At 37.7% G+C, this 16,778-nt stretch overlaps 1 protein-coding gene across 1 annotated transcript in view; it reads left to right on the forward strand.

Moving 5' to 3' along the window:
• LOC306844525 (transforming growth factor beta receptor type 3-like) overlaps window positions 1–16,778 on the forward strand; it is a 124,427-nt gene that overhangs the window by 66,938 nt on the left and 40,711 nt on the right. Inside the window, exon 4 of the mRNA XM_079376730.1 lies at window positions 8,257–8,394. Coding sequence (XP_079232856.1) covers window positions 8,257–8,394 — 138 coding nt within the window. The remainder of the gene's footprint in view (window positions 1–8,256; window positions 8,395–16,778) is intronic.

The following is a 16,778-nucleotide window of genomic DNA, read 5'->3' on the forward strand; positions in this document are numbered from 1 at the left end:
ATTGTGCAGATGAATACATATCAGTAATGCAAACATTTAGACAAAGATATTTGTGGTCAGGACTCAAGTTATCTATATTAACATGATAGTAGGTGAAATCGTGTGGTAAATGTGGTATTAGTTGTTGTCTAATCTTTGTAAACCAGAATCAATACTTTTGTTGTTTTGTTACAGTGCAGAGCCATATGGGAGTTATCAGACATTTACAGGGTGTGGCATTTCCCTTGTCAAAACTGTCTGTGTCATAAAAATAACCACGCTCTATCTTTTGACAAACAAGCATAATTTTCTCTTAGCAACATGAGAGCAAACAATGGATAGCCCGTGTCTCTTATCCCTCTCAGAGAGTGTGATTTCACAGCGTGGCTGAAAATAAACAAAGCCAAGCCAGTTTAATCTAACTCACAGGCCATCTTTGTCTAATCAGTTTAGCAAAAGTTAAACATCAAACGCCAGCTCTTGGCCTCGGCTCAGTGTGAGGCAGAGCGGATGATTGTTTTATCAGGTGGAATTCTTCGATAGAGAGACTGGAGCCTCGCAAACCCAAACATGAAATTTTGACGAGGTGAAGGGGACAGTGACAACTCCGCCACCTCCAGCCTGAGAATCAGTTTGAAGAATTGACATTGTGTCTAAAGCTGTTCTTCATCATTTGATCATCATTTTATTGTTTTATTATCTCTGTAAGCGGTAATAGCACAATGTTTGCACCAGGCAAAATAGCAGAGTTTTGTTCACTGCAAAAAAATAACTTTTTAATTAATTTCTAATTAGTCTTTCAGTTAATATTTTAATTATATAAAATGTTATACATTTAAAAGTATCTAAAAATCCTTAAAAGAGAATACATTTACTTAAGGAGCAAAACTGCATAAGTATTAAAACAAGTATTAATGTCTTATGGAAATTTACCTTGTCAAGTATTTTTTAAATATATTTTTAGAGGAAAATAGACAAAATACTTTTCCATCATTTGACAAATTAGAAAAGCACAAATATATTTTAAATAAAATTGTTTATTTTTTAATTTCTTTTTAGCACAATGTTTTCATCATCAAATGGCTTTTTAAATTCTTTAAACAAAGTTATTCATTGCAATAAAACAAAATACAGTACACTCAAAATATATTCACTGTATACATGCACTATTAAAAGTATTTAGTCTTAATTAATTTTCTCATGTAAACTTAAGAATTTTAAGAGGAAAAATAAACAAAACTGGAAAAACTGGATGGTGAATTAAGTGAATATGATACAGGTTCTGAAACACTGAAAAGGCAAAAAAGTGCATGTTCATCAAAAAGAGAAACCTGTGTCTGTGGTCTTCTTTAATGAGGTCAAGCTTGTGTTTGTGCACATTGTCAGATAACGCGCATCATCCAAACTTGCCCCAAAATTCATAAAAGGCTACACAAACACACAGTGTGATTGCTATCGGTTGCCTATGTGCTTTGAAATGTCTGCAGAGAGAGCTGATGAGGTAGATATATCTGTGTTTTTGCGCACTCAGACGCAGACAGATAGACATCACAGTGCACTAAAGGGGCTTCAGGTTGAGAGGTCACAGATCACTGAGCAGTGCTGATAACAAAGATCTGACCCTCAATCTTTAACTCATTTATTCTCTTTCAGCCATCCAGAAAGAACCAAGATGCAGTCAAACTACGCACACGCACGCACACACACACACACACACACACACACACACACACACACAGATTTAGATTTAGAACAGTGCCAAACATTCACATAACTCCACATTGTTTCAAATAGAGTGCAGTCAAACTGAGTCGTAGGAAAGATCATGTACAGACACATGGCAGTGATTTTATCAAATTTACAAGAAAATCGCTTGACAGCACAAATCTCTGCTTCGCGAAGCTAAGTTAACAATGTGTTACTCTGATGTAGTCACAGAAAATCTGCAAACATTGCATTATTTCCAGAAAACCAACAGTATAACTAAGAGTTGTTTTTAAGATCTAATGTTTTCTTTTTGCGTTTAGTAAAAAATTGCCTTTGCGTATGTGTGCAGTTAAAGACTGTTTCTGCATCCGAGACACAGTGAGGTTGCGGTTTCAAATAAGAAATAAAGTTGCAGTTGTATTGCATTCGCAATTGTAGTAGATGAGGTACAAGGTTGTTGTCTTAAGGCTACTGCACTATTGACAAGCGGTTGAACTCCTAAAGTACTTTGACCAAATTTTCTAACAGTGTAACCCCATAAAGTGTGATATATAAAGTCAGAAATTGCTATATCACAACTGTGACAAATACAGTTGCAGTTATGAGAAATGTAACCAAAATTACAAGAAAAAGCTGTGATTTTAAGAAATAAAGTGACAGAAAATGAAATCTCAGTTGTGAAAGAAAGTTGCAATTGCGAGAAATAAAATTCCTTTTTTTTTAACTGAAATTCTGGGAGGACTATCAGTCACATAATGAGCTCTATCAATAGAGTCAACACCCTTTCCCTCTAACAGGGAATTACTGTCAGCAGAGAAAGAGAGAGATATATGGTACATAGAGAGTTGACAGAGTTGATTTATTTGTGCATTACATGAGAATGCAGGAATTATGAAGGTTTCACAGACAGATAGACATGAACTGTGGTGTCTTGCTGACATTTTGTTCTCAGTGAAGTGAAGTGAAGTGACATACGGCCAAGTATGGTGACCCATACTCGGAATTCGTGCTCTGCATTTAACCCATCCATAGTGCACACACACAGCAGTGAACACACACACACCGTGAACACACACCCGGAGCAGTGGGCAGCCATTTATGCTGCGGCGCCCGGGGAGCAGTTGGGGGTTCGGTGCCTTGCTCAAGGGCACCTCAGTCGTGGTATTGAGGGTGGAGAGAGTGCTGGACATTCACTCCCCCCACCTACAATCCCTGCTGGCCCGAGACTCGAACCCGCAACCTTTGGATTACGAGTCCGACTCTCTAACCATTAGGCCACGACTTCCCCAAACCGACTCTCTAACCATTAGGCCATGACTTCACCAGTGAGGGTGATTTGTTGATTTGAATGATAGGTTGCTAGTGTGTTAAATGACATGGTGTGATCGGTTTCCCATCACCCCCTGCAGTAATGCTAGCCTCTGTGCTGTGTTTGTACGGGGAGGTGCAGCTGTCTCCTATCAGAGCCAGTAATTTCTTTGTAACTCAATCAGGCCTGACGGGCCCCCGCAACGCGGTTAGTGCAGCGGCCTGTGAAATCAGGTCCAGAATCACACTCTGGGCTTCACACTGGCCATGCATCTCTTTTTATCTCTCAAAACACGATCATCTCAAGTACTTCGCTCTTCTGAGGCCTGGCTTTGCTCAGTTTAACAACTCCGTTTGCAATTCAGCAGCAGTTCTATTAGTGACACTGAGATTGAAGGAGGCTCTGTAATGTGTTTTCCACTGCAATAGTGATTTTGCTGATATCGTAGCTAGTTTATTGGATTTTGATATGGGCACTGCATTCAAAAATGGAGGTAGATGAATGCGAGGAAGAGTTTAAGCTGACTAAATGAGAGAAGTCCCATTTGACATCTGACATTTTTGGTCAGAGGTAAAAAATACATAAAATGAAACATGGATGAATCGTTCATTACAAAATTAATAACATGCATTTAGATAGGGTTAATTTTTATTTCATGCCAACTTTAATGCTAGTAATTTATTCCCGCAGGTTTATGCCATCAAATACTGGCTTTATTGTAAGAGCCACAAGTAATATAAAAATTAAATTAATTTAAGATCGTTCTTTAAAGAGCGACGTCTTTCTTACCATTTTATAATCTGAAGAACTTCTTTCGCCACCAAGAACGTTTTGTGAAACAGAAAGGTTCTTCAGATGTTAACGGTTCTTTATGGAAACATGTAGACAAAAAGGTTCTTCTATGGCATCGTGAAGCACCTTTATTTTTAAGAGCGTAACATAGTTGTAACGTAGGCCTGGGATAATACTCCTGGTCTTGCAATTATGGAAAGATCATCCCACCACACAACCACAAATGATGGTAGTTAGTTGAGGACTAAATGTTTAAGAGCCACTTCTTCAGTGGCACCATTTCAGTGGAAAAGAGATGTGTTTGCAGTGAAATTAATTGTCTGTATGCCTTCTGTACATGCTGTATTGAAGGATGAACTCATTACTCTATGAGCATGTATGATGTTGAATCTCTGTAGAAATCCTTTGTAAACCATGTTGTATTGTGCAGTTTAGAGAATGCGTTACAGATGCATTACAGCATCGCAGATGGTGTTTCACAGGACCTGTGGGATTAATCAACACTCCCAATTCCCAGCACTACCAATGTGTGATGCGGAGTATAAGCTGGGTTTGTAGCTCATGCCTAGCCAAGGTAATTTGCTTCTCACCTTGGAGCAGTTTTGGAATGGCGGAGCGACTGTGTTTGTGCCTTCTCTAAATGACTCACTTTTTTGGAATTGTTTCTGTCTGATTCTAAAATTCCATGATTTTTACAACCAGGAGAGTTTGTGCTTGAACCCCTCTCCTTATAACTATCTACATTTGCATTCTTTAAACAGAACTTTCATCACGTTTTTTTCTCTGGTTCTTGTTGAAAGGCATAGTTCACCCATAAATATAAATTTACTCACCCTTATGTCATTCCAAACCTATAAGATTTTCATTCATCTTCAAAACACAAGTGAAAATTTTGGAAGCTCAACTGTACTTGACACACAAGAACAAACTTTTAAAAAAAATCTCTTTATGAACTTTTTGAAGCGTCAGAATTTTGTTGTGTTGAAGATAATTCTTTTTGAAGATAATTGAAAGTGTTAGGGGGTGAGTAAATGATGAAAAAAAAAAAATAGGTGAACTAACCCTTTAATTATTTATCAAATTGATTGATTTATCGTTTTTTCTTCTCTACTCAAAATCATTCGATGCAGATAAATTTGTTTGTGAATGTCTCCTCCGATTGATACAAGGGGGAGGTTTGGGTAGATATTAGATGCTTATTGAAAATTTTCCACTGAGTACAGACAGTCAAGTCAATGGAAAAAAAAATCCAGTAGAAGGAAAATTGAGGGTCATTTACTCGTCCACACTGTGTCTGCCAGACCCTTTGTGATAAGCACTCTGTAATATCTTCCATTCTCTGCTCTCCAAAGGCCCTGCTGTTATGATTATTGCCACACTTTTATTGCTAAACATTCTTATTTGCTCCAGCGTCCTCCCACATCTGCGGGGGAGCCACTCATTACGCAGCTTTGAGCGTCGGTCAGAGCTCACTTGAGATGTAGCTCAACTCCCTGCCATTTAAAGCAGCACATAAACACATCAAAGTTCCATCCACAAACACATCTGCTTCCTCTAAAACGGACATCTTGAAATGGCAAAGTTTATGGCCGTTTCATCTCATTCGGTTTTGTTGGACTAGGTACAAACTGATCTTGTCCCAAATGGCACCTTCAGCCCTAAAAAGACGTTTATTGAGGGCTGCCTGCAGCTGAATAGGGGGCGCTATTGAGCACCTTTTAACCCTAAGATAAAAAAAAGTGACAGCCTGTGATTTTGGGGATAGATGAAAAGAAGTAAAAGCACAAGCCTGCACATCAATATCAGTTGTCCTATTTTGAGACACAACCATTTTTTTCATGTAGATGATGTCTTTGTAACCCCTAGCCATAATTGGTAATCTACAGAAAATTACTGTGTAAACTACTACACCAAATCCACAATTTGGTAATGAAGTTTTGAAAGCGGCTTATCAAGTTTGCATTGCTGCTACATAGGGGGCACAGTTGAACACTTTTTAAATAATAAGTTGAAAATGTGACAGCATTTGATCTTTTGTATAGATACACACAAAAGAAAGTTAAAAGACCACACGTTGACATCAAATGTCCATTTTTACCATGGAGATTCTCATTCTTAGTAATGTACAGTAAATTATTGGGGTCTTAAAAGTCATTTCAACAAGATGTTAGGTTTTCGGCCATAATTTGCAAGAAATGATTTCCTGGACCTGAATGTTGCTCTCAATAAAATGAGAATATCAGTGTTTCAGTTGCAAGTAATAATACATACAGTTTTCATATGCTGTTCATTTGAAATTTTCCCTATCTTACATATTGAGTAACTGCATCAAAGCGAGACTTTGTAGCTGTGTTTTGACTGGATCTAAGTCAAGATAATGTCATTTCCAGATTAAGTTTTCACTGTCTGATTGTTTAATTGACTAATTTAAGTGAATAATTCAACATTGGTTGTTCTGATAAAGTCGTGAGAATGTTCTCATGTGTGTAATAGTATTAGCCTGAGAATCAAGTTTAGATCAGTAAGATAAAAGGCCAACTGTGGATGACCTCTTAGAGTTTAAAATAAAATTCTGTCATTTACTCACCAAAATTATCAATCATTAAAAAAAAAATTCGCAGTCGGCACAGGATAAGAAATTTTGAAGAGCGTATGATAAGCTTTTAAGCTTCCAAAGAACAAAAAAACATCATAAAAGTATCATAATTGTGATTCTTTGATGCATTAGTGAAGCTTGTATGAAGAACAAACAGGAATTGAAGTTATTTTTATTTGAATGATTGCAAATTGAAGTGTAGGTGATCGGTCAGTGCCTGACAGATGAAGAGGGTCAGTAATAAAGCTCTAAAGGTGATGAGGCTGTGCTTGTTTGTCAGGTCAGTGTTGAGAGGTAGTTAATCAAACCATGTCTGGAATGGAGTTTGGTTTCGACCCCACTGCAGGTCCTAAATCAGCAGGTTATATTTGGCCCACTGGGCCTCGTCATATACGGCTGGCCTGGGGTATAGAGCAACAAAACACCAGCTGAAAGCCTCCTCAGAATCTAGAAGAGATTTTGGAACATATTAATTGACAGAACCTATAGTAGGGAAGTGCAAAAGTATATATTTTCTTATTTTCATTTTCACTGACTAGTTATTTTATTAAAAGTAGATTTTATGAGCCTTCTTAAAAACACTGGAAAACAACAACAATAAAAAAATATGAGGCAGTGGCCAGAGACATTTGTCTGCATGCCTCTAAATAATGCAGACTGAATCCTAGAAGCCATTCTGTCGAGTAACAGGCAGACATTCAAAATATACATAGTCTGAATATCTTCTTAGCTGGTAAAACATCTGTGTGTTGAATCACCCAAAAATAAAAAGTGACATTCTGTAGTTTTGTCTCATCTTTGAATCATATTTGTAAATGTCTTAACTCCACAGCCAGCAGAGCAATTTTGTCTTCACTGTTCCAATACTTTTGGAGGGCACTGTATCTGTGTATACTATAAATTAATATTAAAGCTCAAACTAAACAGGAACAATCTGTTAAACTATTCATTCTAATTATTCCATGTTGAACAGCTCTCTATTTCTCGATCCTTTCGCTCAATTCACTATCACCATCTTTTCTGAACAAAAGAGCCTGTGTGTGAAAGTTCAAATACCAGTGGGGCCACATATTGTGGCCATCCGAAGAAAAACACTGCTTTCTCAGTCACTGTGTGATTATCAGCGGGGTGCAGATATAAATAGCACAAACTCTGATAAGGAGTAACAGGCATCCACAGTGCTGCTGTAGTTATGTTTTTGGCGCTTGCATTACTAAAAAAGAACTACAGAATGCAGGCGAGGAGGGAATGGAATGGAAAGTTTGGACGTTTGGATTAGAGGAATGAGAGGTTTTTGTGACACCGAGGATTTCCACATTGGGGTCAAAACCACACATGGGGTCACCATAAATGAAGTCGTAGGGGGATTTCAGTGAACTGTATTTTATTAATGATATAAATAAAAGCTTTGTCTAGCATTATTTTTTATAGCTGTTGGCTAATCCCACATATGAAATATGCAGCTTTTCTTGTGCTTAAAATATAATGTGAGATGTTGGCTATAACGCAAGAGCAAATGGGAACTCCGTTTCAGAGTGTCAGTGACAAATAAGAGTGATCAGAAACAGAAAAAGAAAAAAAAGAAGAAAAATATATTTAATGTTTTAATATGATTTTGAGAAACTTTTTCAAAGTTTTACAGTAAAAAACATTTTTCATCAGACATTTCCTAAAAATGTGACCAAGACCAAGAATTTTGTCATTTAAATGTCTAAACAAAAAGTCTTTCTAGCAGCTGAAGCTCTGAGGTCTTTATACAGTTCAGATCCCCATGTGTCCTATCTGTCTTTAGTGAATGTCCTCATTGTCTTCAGCACTCAATTCCCTTTTCTCTTTGCCGTTCTAATTTGACCCCTTTCTTTGCTGTGTTCAGGTGGCGTTACATCTGCGGCCCATCCAGTCCCTGCCTGTGCACCAGAAACCACTGGTCTTCGTCCTGAACTCCCCTCAGCCCGTGCTCTGGAAGCTTCGGACAGAGAAACTGGCCTCAGGAGTCAAGCGCATCTTCCATGTTAGTACGAGTTGCTTTATGGCTCTCAAACCGTCTCTCTATCACATCCCTGTCTGCCTCCCCATCCTCCCCAGCACTGACTCTGAGCCAACTCCATCCACATTTTCCCTGTAATGAATATTCAGATTCTCATTCATTCCAAATCAACAAGCATCTTTAAACACACAATTCATTTACACTCTCTTTGGCTCGTCTTACCTTCCTCAAACAAACTTCTCCACTCCCCTGTCAGCAGAGGTCTTACTCGCTCAAAGATGCATTCAGGTGTGTACCCAGAGTAAATACAAACATGCTCACACACACACATCCATACACATGTAAACACACCCCATGCCAACACAACCATCTTTTAGACAGAGGCTTGTGTAATTGCATCTGGCACAGGCTCACAGGTTTATATTGACTGCAGTAGTCTGTGGATGTTCACCACACTGCCTGACGGATGTTTGGTGGCGAGACGGTGCTGAGGTTTATACTCTAGTTGTGGCTTCGATCTGTTCCCCACTGCTTTACCCATTGATTTCACCACAGAAACACTTATTGCTCAGTGGGTGCTCTTTCGTAGTTTAATTCTTAGTAGTTTAGTTTTCAGCTATGCATCAACTTTGTATCAAATGTTTATTCTAAGATGAAAAAAATGTTGACATGAAGTGTAAGTGTTATGAGTTATTTATATTATTAAGAGTTATTAATGTGAATAGTATGGTTTAGATTATTTATCAGATAAGAAAAGTATATATATAAGAAAAATATGTAATGTTCATGTTGAGATCTCCGACTTTGGATTGCAGAATTTTGTATCTCTGGAAATGTAAAAGTCTCCTGAGATCTCTATTGAAACTCTAGGGGAGACGTGTGAAATGTCTCAGCGCTGTTACTCTGGAAAAAAAAATCTGAGCAGCAGGACAGCCTCATTTATGAAACACAAGCAGAGCAGATTTTTGTAAATTGTTTGTAAAAACATCAGCGTAGTTTTGGGGATAGATGTGTACCCTCAATAGCTATGTTTACATGTACACAAATAATCTGTTTATAATCGGATTGATGGTTCAATTGGATTGAAAAGACTACATGTAAACACTCCAGTCGATCTGTTTGAGCTTGATCTAAATTAAATTTGGTGGTAGATCAGAAATAATCTGATTAACAGGAAAGTTTAAATGCTTGAATTGGATTTGAAAATACCTTAACAGATCATAAATGAAATGGGTGAAATATTTGTCTTATTACAGGACTAAAAATAGTCCAAATCAGAGTACAGAATATTACCAACTTCTATATTAAAGTTGGCATGTAATAGAAATTCATATTCTATATGTCTTGCCGATCTTAGAATGAACAAATTTAGCCATGCATCTTTCTCTTTCTTTCTTTCTTTCTTTCTTTCTTTCTTTCTTTCTTTCTTTCTTTCTTTCTTTCTTTCTTTCTTTCTTTCTTTCTTTCTTTCTTTCTTTCTTTCTTTCTTTTTCTTTCTTTCTCTTTCTCTTTCTTTCTTTCTTTCTTTACTGTTTTGATTGCTTGATCTTCATCTTAAACCTTACATCTTTCTTCTACATCTGTTTTTTGATAATCCATTTCACTCAGATGTTGTAATATGAAATAAATTATCTATTAGTCTTTGCATGAGACAGTTTACCTTTTTTACAAAAGATTTACACAGATATTCTTACATTTGTTTTATGAATGAGCCCATTGTTATCTAGAATGATCTAGAGTTATCTAGATTGCCTCCTTTTCTGCAAGTGTGCTTTCAAAACATCTCACCTGGAACATAATCAGAATCCGTATCTACCGTATCTGTTTTAAATCCAAACCCTTTGTATTCACTGAACTGCAGAGGGCATTCACTATCAGGAAAAAAAAGAAAGATTCTTTCACTTGTTTGTCATGGAGTTTAGGGAGTTGCTTAATCATGGAGACAATTTAGACACCGGTTTGATCGTAGTAATGTTACTCAAAAATATATAATAGACCAGTGAGATCAGCGACTAAGACTCTCCCTGACAACATTATTGTTTTCCAGCCATCCTGTGAAACAGTGCAGAGTTACTTCACTCCTCTTTACCCTAAAATAACAAGATGACAAGATCCAGGGCGTTCCTCGCTGCACTGAGGGAGCTCAGAAGAGAGCTGGAAGGGGGTTTAAATAAAGAGAGCCACCCCCTGAACAGCCGACCATATTTAGTCAGGAGAGCACTGGGCTTAATGAGAAAATGAAAGCGGGCTGCTCAGGATCTCTGATCATAAGCATCACTATCCGGGATGGGAAATTATTTTTTTACCCACTAGCCAAATGTTAAATTTTTTGTTGCAATACTGAATAATATAGCTCTGAAATTAGAGAAAAAACATTAAATCTTTGTAGATGTCATCGCTCTGTGTTTTTGTCTTTTTCTTCATAATCCCCTCTGAAATAACTGAGCTTAAATAAAAAATGAAATGGAAGTAAAACAAAACAAAACAACACAAAGTTATTTTTGCATTCACACTGTTCTTGAAATTGGAATCCAGGACCTTTTTTTTCAAATACGTTTGTTTCAACAAACAATATTGTTTATGCTGCTGCTTTTGGAAAAAGCTATACTACTACTACTACTAATACCAAAAGAAAATAAGGTAATAATGCAAACATAGCTTAACATTTCTAGGTAAAATAAAGATTTTTTTCAGCTATAGCATTTTCTTCTCTTATCCAGGGTTATTTTAATATCATTTACATTCTGTTGTAGCATTTATTTCTATTTTGAATGGGCTGTTATTTTTAAGTTTTATTTATTTTATTTTATTATTTTAATATTTATTTACATTTAGCCTTAATTTTTTATTTCATGGTTTTTCTGTCTTTTTGTTGTTGTAAGTTTAGTATTTTCACTTAGTTGCTAAGGCAACATTTTTAATTTCCGTTTAACTTTTTTGCATTTAAATGTTTTGATCTAATATTTTTATACTTTTTCCTGCTTTATTTTAATTAATGAAAACATTTTGTAATAGATTTAGTTGGAGTTAACAATAACAACACTGCTCCTATCTGTAGTATCGGCTATACCTGCAACCAATTAAGTTTTGCCATCTTTTTTCTGGTTTTGTTGGTTAGATGAGTGTGTTACCCCTGCTGCTGTCTATTATTGTTGGTTGGCACTCATTTACTGTCTTGTGAAATGTCTGAGAAGTGACATTGAAAATTGGTGGTTGTTACATTGGTCTGCGTCTGTTGATACAGTATGAATTAGCCATAGCAAGCAAAAACAGGCATTTTTGCGTTCTCACATTGACCTGAGATTCATTTGAATCCCATATAATACAAACTTCTGCAAATGCTGCACATCATTGTTACTAATCTGAGACAGGTCACCCGCAACCGTGACTGTTAAATAAATTCTGCACCAAAACACCCACATTTGGCTGGTAACGGGTGTTAACTTCCCCCCCTTGTCCCTATCACATGAGAAAATCACAATGCAGCGATAGCAAGAGGCCTCACTGGTTTAACTGTCACACTCTTCTTGCCGTGTGTACACTGTAAATACCTTTATGTAGCTAGCGGTTCTATGCAATAATCATTTTCAAATGCGTTTTAAAACCGTAGCATTCTAGAGGAATGTAGTGCCGAGAGCCACTATTATTTCCATCTGTGTGGACAAGTTCTGCTCTCCTGCTTATGTTGTGAATGCGGATATAAAGTGACTCCGCAAATGCAAATGAAATACACACTTTCTTTGTCTAAGTAAGGAACTTTCTTAAACATGCATACTGACAAAATTATGAATGTCGTCTTAACCCCTTTAGTGGCCACAGAGAGTTGTCCAACTGGACTACACCCTAAATTCTCTTTGTGTGAGTCGGTCCACTTTGACCATGTTAGATTCGATCTTTCTTCCAAAATTCAAATCACTTGTCATTCATCACCTGGGTGTGGGAAGGGACTATTTATTCTATAAAACTGCCCGTCAACATATTTCAGTCTTGTTGCATGGCAAAAACTGAGCACAGAATGAAACCAAACCACAGTAAACCACGTTTTTTTGGTTTGTACCCAAGGCTCGGGTTTCAGATACTGCTGAGATTATGGATGAGAAAAATTTAATATTGTGCTAGACCGCAAATTGAGTTATTTCCTGTAGAGACAGGATGTATTCTTATGCCGGCTTCATATAATTTCAGGCAGACAACTATGGGCAAACTATATTTCAGAGGAGAACGTGCTGAGGTCATCCTTGGACGTTTATTAGCAAGGAAATGCTCTTGTAAATGTCTAGTTTTGTATGTAGTGCTATTAAAGATTAAATTTATGCTTTTGGCAGAGCCCAGGGCAATTTATGAGAAAAGATGAAGATTGTGTTTGCAACAGATACTTCAGCAGGTAGCTGTGGTCTGGCAAAGATAAATCCTCAAAGCGCTCATAACAAATACAGCTGGGCAAAAAAGTATTTAGTCAGCCACCAATTGTGCAAGTTCTCCCACTTAAAAAGATGAGAGAGGCCTGTCATTTTCATCATAGGTTTTTAAAAATTTATTTGCAAATTATGGTGGAAAATAAGTATTTGGTCAATAACAAAAGTTCATCTCAATACTTTGTTATATACCCTTTGTTGGCAATGACAGAGGTCACACGTTTTCTGTAAGTCTTCACAAGGTTTTCTCACACTGTTGCTGGTATTTTGGCCCATTCCTCCATGCAGATCTCCTCTAGAGCAGTGATGTTTTGGGGCTGTCGCTGGGCAACACGGACTTTCAACTACCTCCAAAGACTTTCAATGGGTTTGAGATCTGGAGACTGGCTAGGCCACTCCAGGACCTTGAAATGCTTCTTACGAAGCCACTCATTCGTTGCCCGGGCGGTGTGTTTGGGATCATTGTCATGCTGAAAGACCCAGCCACGTTTCATCTTCAATGCCCTTGCTGATGGAAGGAGGTTTTCACTCAAAATCTCACGATACATGGCCCCATTCATTCTTTCCTTTACACTGATCAGTCGTCCTGGTCCCTTTGCAGAAAAACAGCCCCAAAGCATGATGTTTCCACCCCCATGCTTCACAGTAGGTATGGTGTTCTTTGGATGCAACCCAGCATTCTTTCTCCTCCAAACACGACGAGTTGAGTTTTTACCAAAAAAGTTATATTTTGGTTTGATCTGACCATATGACATTCTCCCAATCCTCTTCTGGATCATCCAAATGCTCTCTAGCAAACTTCAGACGGGCCCGGACATGTACTGGCTTAAGCAGGCGGACACGTCTGGCACTGCAGGATTTGAGTCCCTGGCGGCGTAGTGTGTTACTGATGGTAGCCTTTGTTACTTTGGTCCCAGCTCTCTGCAGGTCATTCACTAGGTCCCCCCGTGTGGTTCAGGGATTTTTGCTCACCGTTCTTGTGATCATTTTGACCCCACGGGGTGAGATCTTGCGTGGAGCCCCAGATCGAGGGAGATTATCAGTGATCTTGTATGTCTTCCATTTTCTAATAATTGCTCCCACAGTTGATTTCTTCACACCAAGCTGCTTGCCTCTTACAGATTCAGTCTTCCCAGCCTGGTGCAGGTCTACAATTTAGTTTCTGGTGTCCTTCGACAGCTCTTTGGTCTTGGCCATAGTGGAGTTTGGAGTGTGACTGTTTGATGTTGTGGACAGGTGTCTTTTATACTGATAACGAGTTCAAACAGGTGCCATTAATACAGGTAACGAGTGGAGGACAGAGGAGCCTCTTAAAGAAGAAGTTACAGGTCTGTGAGTCAGAAATCTTGCTTGTTTGTAGGTGACCAAATACTTATTTTACCGAGGAATTTACCAATTAATTCATAAAAAATCCTACAATGTGATTTCCTGGATTCTTTCCCCCCATTCTGTCTCTCATAGTTGAAGTGTACCTATGATGAAAATTACAGGCCTCTCTCATCTTTTTAAGTGGGAGAACTTGCACAATTTGTGGCTGACTAAATACATTTTTGCCCAACTGTATGATTGACTTGTTAAATGAGAGCTGAGTGACTAAAATGTTATAGATATGTCTGCCTTCTTTGATACCTCATACTGCCTAGAACATTTTCACATGTTTCATTTGTGGATAAGGCATTCCCAAAATACAATACAAACGATATGTCAATTATAAATGTCAACCCTCTACATGATGATTGTACACACTCGTTAGCCATTGGCTAATAAACTATTAGATTTCACTTGCCATTGATTGAGGCTAAGAATATGTTTAGCTCAGATATATTTTCACTCACCTACACTTTAACACTTGACTAAGAGTTTTTTTGTCTTTACAGTGAATGTACTAATACGAATTATATCAATGGATGCACCGCATATTTTCAGATGGTAAACTGCAGTGTGTAGCACTCAAAGAGAGAGAAAGCGAGAGAGTCTTATATACAGTACCTCATAGAACTGACATGCTATATGTTAAAGATATTCATTCTTGTGTTTTCTTCTGTTTGTAATTGTTTTGCCATACAAGCAGAAGCCCAGCTGGTTCCTACTGTAATGGGTGTAAATGATGCACATTTTGCCAAGCAACAGTAAATGTGACCTTTAGTGTAAATAGAATTTATTGCTATTTGTACTTTGTATAAATAGTATGTAATGCAATATATAGTATGTAATTCAGCCTCTGCCTAAAATGGCATACAAAATTAGCAACATGCTAATATGTAACTATTGGTGTTAACTGTAAACAATAATAAGTGTGAGGCTATTAATGTTGCTTTGTGTGATATAGCGGTGTTGCTATATTGGCCATTTATTGGCATCAGTCAATAATGTTCTCTCTCACACACACACACACAGACACACACACATTAGCCACTCTGCTCTCTACATTAGCACTGGCCATTGAAAAGTGAACTGACCATTAATTTTCACTGATAGCACAGAAATAGCGGTTCCTGATGATGTGATCTGTTGGCCCTTTCGTTGCAATTGGGAACTTGACTTCTCAAACCCTGTGTCTCTTGGAACATCTTAATACTGAGTCAGGAGTGCGAAAAAGGACCTGATCCCATTGTTGAGCTGTCAGCACTTACCTCCAGCCCTTACTTCACATCTTCCTTTTGCTCTTGGCTTTGATTTTATTAGCCCAAGTCTCATGATGACATCATCTGAATACACACATGCACACATAGCCCTCACAGTTAGAGTGAGATCAGCCAGGGCAATGAGCTCACACTTTTAATAGAAGAACCTCCTTACCAGACATTCTGACACACTGATAGAATTCATCCTTTTTGTAGAGCAGCTCACACATACACACACTCTGTTCCTTGCCGGAACTATTTCCGGCTCGACGCTCTGTGAAGTGAACTCAGTTCCAGCACATAGCTGCAGCAGATGGCTCAAGAGTGTGTAGCATCAGAGCCAAGTCTTGTGCGATTTTGTTTAAATCTTACAAACATGGCTGGAGAAGAATCAGAGGGTTTACATCTGCTCATGTCTAGGCACAAATCAATCCAACGAATTCAGCTCAGCTACTTCAAGGTCAATGACATGAGCTCATTTTCTGTTTGAATCTGAAAAAGAAAATCAATCATACAATGACATTAAACCTGTTTTTAATTTCTAAATTTGAAATTCGATAGTCATTCGATAGTCAGGGTGTTACAACTGTCTTAAAGTGCCCCTATTATGGATTTTTTAAAATTTACTTTCATGCAGTGTGTAATACACCTCTAAGTGAATGAAAACATCATGAAAAGTTTTAAATCTGAAAGTGCATCGTGTGTAAAGTTATTGTCTCTCAAAAGAAAGAGTTGACTCTGAATCATTGAAACGAGTTGTTTTTAAAACGAATCCCAAGCCGTTTCATGTTGATGTCAACATGAAACATTAGCATATTGCCCGCCCACTTGTTTTACGCACAGACCTGGGAAAACTTGATTTTCACGTTAGCCTGAATGAAAATGCAAATTCTTGCTTTGCCACTAGGTGCCACTTTTGGAGTTTTAAAAAGTAGGTGTTTCCCTGGTAACGGTTGTACACAAAGCAGCATTGTGCTCACAAAAACACTGCTTTAAATGAAATCAACCAATCGGACCAATCACCGCAGATTAGCGTCACGCAAAGGAGGGGTTTGGAAAAATGAATCGTTGAGTGAATTGTTTGGGAGTCGTTGAGCAAATAGGGTAAAAATAAATGCATATAATAAGAAAATGAAAGTGATTTTTTTTTTTACCTTGCATGCATGCCAGCCTGTTGTTGGGGACTACCAAAACCAAAATATGAACCTTTCATAACCCATTTTAGGGGCACTTTAATATCATAATGGAACAAAAAAATCCTTCAAAGAAAGAAACTGAATAGCTAAAGTTTGTCATTGTGTTGAAGTGAAAAATATATTTAAAAACTAACTAACAAAAAAAAAAGATTTGAGATGAAAAGAAAATATAT

Source organism: Barbus barbus (genome assembly GCF_936440315.1).
Source record: "Barbus barbus genome assembly, chromosome: 25".
NCBI lineage: Eukaryota > Metazoa > Chordata > Actinopteri > Cypriniformes > Cyprinidae > Barbus > Barbus barbus.